Source organism: Anopheles bellator, unplaced genomic scaffold (assembly GCF_943735745.2).
Source record: "Anopheles bellator unplaced genomic scaffold, idAnoBellAS_SP24_06.2 scaffold01226_ctg1, whole genome shotgun sequence".
NCBI lineage: Eukaryota > Metazoa > Arthropoda > Insecta > Diptera > Culicidae > Anopheles > Anopheles bellator.
In genome coordinates, this window is record NW_026685349.1 from 1 (window position 1) to 3,091 (window position 3,091).

At 43.2% G+C, this 3,091-nt stretch overlaps 1 protein-coding gene across 1 annotated transcript; it reads left to right on the plus strand.

The window, feature by feature from the left end:
- Nucleotides 1-1,685: 1,685 nt before the first annotated feature.
- On the plus strand, nucleotides 1,686-3,085 carry LOC131214515 (probable cytochrome P450 4ac1; the record flags this gene model as incomplete). Its single annotated transcript, XM_058208882.1, has 2 exons — nucleotides 1,686-2,242; nucleotides 2,322-3,085. Coding segments are annotated over exons 1-2 (1,125 nt in total), but the record flags the coding sequence as incomplete, so codon positions are not given.
- Between the last annotated feature and the right edge of the window lie 6 nt (nucleotides 3,086-3,091).

A 3,091-nucleotide genomic window follows, 5' to 3' on the forward strand; every position in this document is an offset into this window, starting at 1 on the left:
AATGTTTTCCCAATCCAGAACGGTTCGATCCGAATCGTTTTCTACCGCAGAACGTGGCCAAACGGAATCCATATGCATATGTTCCATTCAGCGCCGGTCAAAGAAATTGTATTGGACAAAAGTACGCTCTACTCGAAATCAAAGCCGCTGTGGCTCATCTGGTCCTACGGTACCAAATTCTGCCCGTCACGAAATTGCACGAAATACGGTTCATCGCGGATTTAGTACTGCGGGCATCAAACCCGCTTAAGGTTCAATTTCAAAGACGTACTACGTAAATATCAAAGGTTGGGTTATCGCGGTTATTTCATTTGCTTGTTTTCTTGTCAGAGCAAGAACAATCTCATTGTTGTTTTGTTATCAGAGGTTTTACAGCTTGCTAAATAATCTAATGACCAGAAGCCCTCCGGGAATAAGTTGTAAGAAGAACAACACAAACTTAAGCTAATTTAAATATAGCCGATAGAATACAATTTACTGCAATGGCGCTAGAGTTATGTAAGTTTCATTCTAAATGGTTTATATTTTTTACTCACACTAAGGCTATCAGAATAATTTTTCATGAAGGTTGACTGGACCCAATTTACTGCAAAACTTGCAAAACTGCTGAAGCAAAACATCATCTCGACAACATTAAAAACATACCTTAGTGCGAAGGATGACAAAGGAACTCCATTCCCAAAATCTCTCAAATGGTAATAACAACAAAAACAACTTACTACGAAACTGATAACTATTATTATGCAGTCATTTTCTGAGACTTTTCACATCAATCTCTGTGAATCCGAATCCCATTGCTTTTTATAAACAATAGCAAACAGCAATAGCTTTTACTCTACATTCAGATAAAGATGGTCGTTACGGTTGGGACCAAGTGCAAACGAAGGAGCGTGTTCCAAATTGTTTTCGCGTTCCTTACCTTTTCCGAACTTTGTGTCCGTCTTGAACCCGTTTGAGTAATCTTTTGGCCTGATATGGACAGCGTAGATGTGAACTACTACCTCAGTAGCGAAATCCTCGTTTCTTTCTATTTTGCATGCATCGCTTTTTCGCCTTATGATTATGATGCTTCTTGGTGGTTTTTCAAGAATGGTCGTTTCGGTGGCTTTTCTACCAAGCAGCCGTACCGTACTATTCGTACGGTACAAGTTGGGATTACTCTGGGTTTGGGTCATTGTTACGCATCCTGCCTGGGTTCGATTCCCGAAACCAACGTGACAAGGGGGTGCGGGGCTAACAACCCAGCTCGTGTTTTTAACACAACGTTGCAGTAAACAACAGAGACTAATACTGTACCTGTTGCACGCCAAGACCGCTAGGCTGGTAGTAATTGTCGGATAAGAAGAATCACTTATCACGGCAGAAGGTCAAAGGAGAGGAGATAACTACGATCGAAGGTTTCTATAGCCCTCGTTTGTTCGAACGTAGTAGTAGTTACGTAGTAGTTATACTCTAAAATAAATCTATTAATCTATGGTTCGATCGTGGGATGTTTTATACGAGCTTTGGTTTACTATCAGTTATTATTTAGCTGATGCACAGCAGAACCAACACTAAGAACAATAGCAATGTATACTAGCATTGCATCCTTGTACTGCTGTGCATCGTTATCTCTTATTCAATCTTTGCTGAACTATTTTCAGTATCACAATGGCGTTCGAGTGCAGCACAGTGTTCTCGTCTGTTCCGGCATCGGTTGCACTTTTTGTGCTTTCACTAGCTTTTTGGGCAGTCTGGGATACGCTTGACAAGCGTGGGTTGAGGCATAATGCCATACGTCAATTTCCCGGCCCTCCGGTATGGCCACTAATCGGTACAATATACTACACAAGTGGCCTGGATCCAGCAAAAACATTCACCACCCTTAGAAGGTTCCATACCATGTACAATGGTTCCTACAAACTGTGGGTTAACAGTGGACTCTTTTCGCTCAACATTACACGATGTCAAGAGGCAGAACCGTTTCTGAACGGAACGCGAAACACAGACAAGAGCATGCTGTACACATTTTTGCATCCGTTTCTCGGAATCGGCTTGCTAACCAGTGGTGGCGAGAAATGGCTTCACCGAAGACGTATTCTCACACCCGCCTTTCACTTCAACATTCTCAACGGCTTCTATCGGACGTTCTGCGAAGAAAGTGAGAAACTGACCAAACTAATAGATGAACAAATCGAGCAAGGTGTTACGGAGATCGAGCTGCAGTCAACAATGTCCCAGTACACACTCAACACTATTTGTGGTCAGTGTAACGCCAAGCCTTTTCCGAATCTAACCAATTGGTTTAATTTTATGTAAATTTATATTTGCTGCATGATCAGAAACATCGATGGGAGTGAAACTGGACGCAATGGAAGGATCGCTCGAGTACCGAAAAGGACTCTACAAGGTTGGCGAATTTTTGCTACACCGTGTTGTCCGTCCGTGGTTGTACGTAGATTTTGTTTTCTGGATATTGGGATATACCGGTAAGCTGGCTCGTCTGCTCAAACCATTGCATCAGTTTACAACCGCTATCATAGCTCAACGGCGTCAACTGTTTCGAGAAGGCCTTCTCGATGATGAAACTAGTGCTACAGCCGGCTTAGCTGATAACACTTATGGTATCTCATCGGCCAGTGGTAAGAAACGATACGCTATGCTGGACACACTTCTGGCTGCAGAAGCACAGGGCATGATCGATGATTCCGGAATTCGAGAAGAAGTCGATACCTTCACATTCGAAGGTCACGATACCACTGCAGCCGCTCTAATATTTATCTGCCTAACGTTCTCTTGGGAAGCAGAGATACAGGATCGAGTCTATCAGGAACTATGTAAACTGCGCGAGGAACGTTCATATGGCGATGATCAATACTTTCAGCTATCTGACTTTGGTTCTCTTAAGTACTTTGATCGTGTAATCAAAGAGTGTTTACGGATGTGGCCGCCAGTAGCGTTCATCTCTCGTACTGTATCCGAAGAAATCTTGCTCCCAGACGGTCGTCGCATCCCCTGCGGCTGTATTGCAAACCTGCACATTTTCGATATGCATCGAGATCCGGAATGTTTTCCCAATCCAGAACGGTTCGATCCGAATCGTTTTCTACCG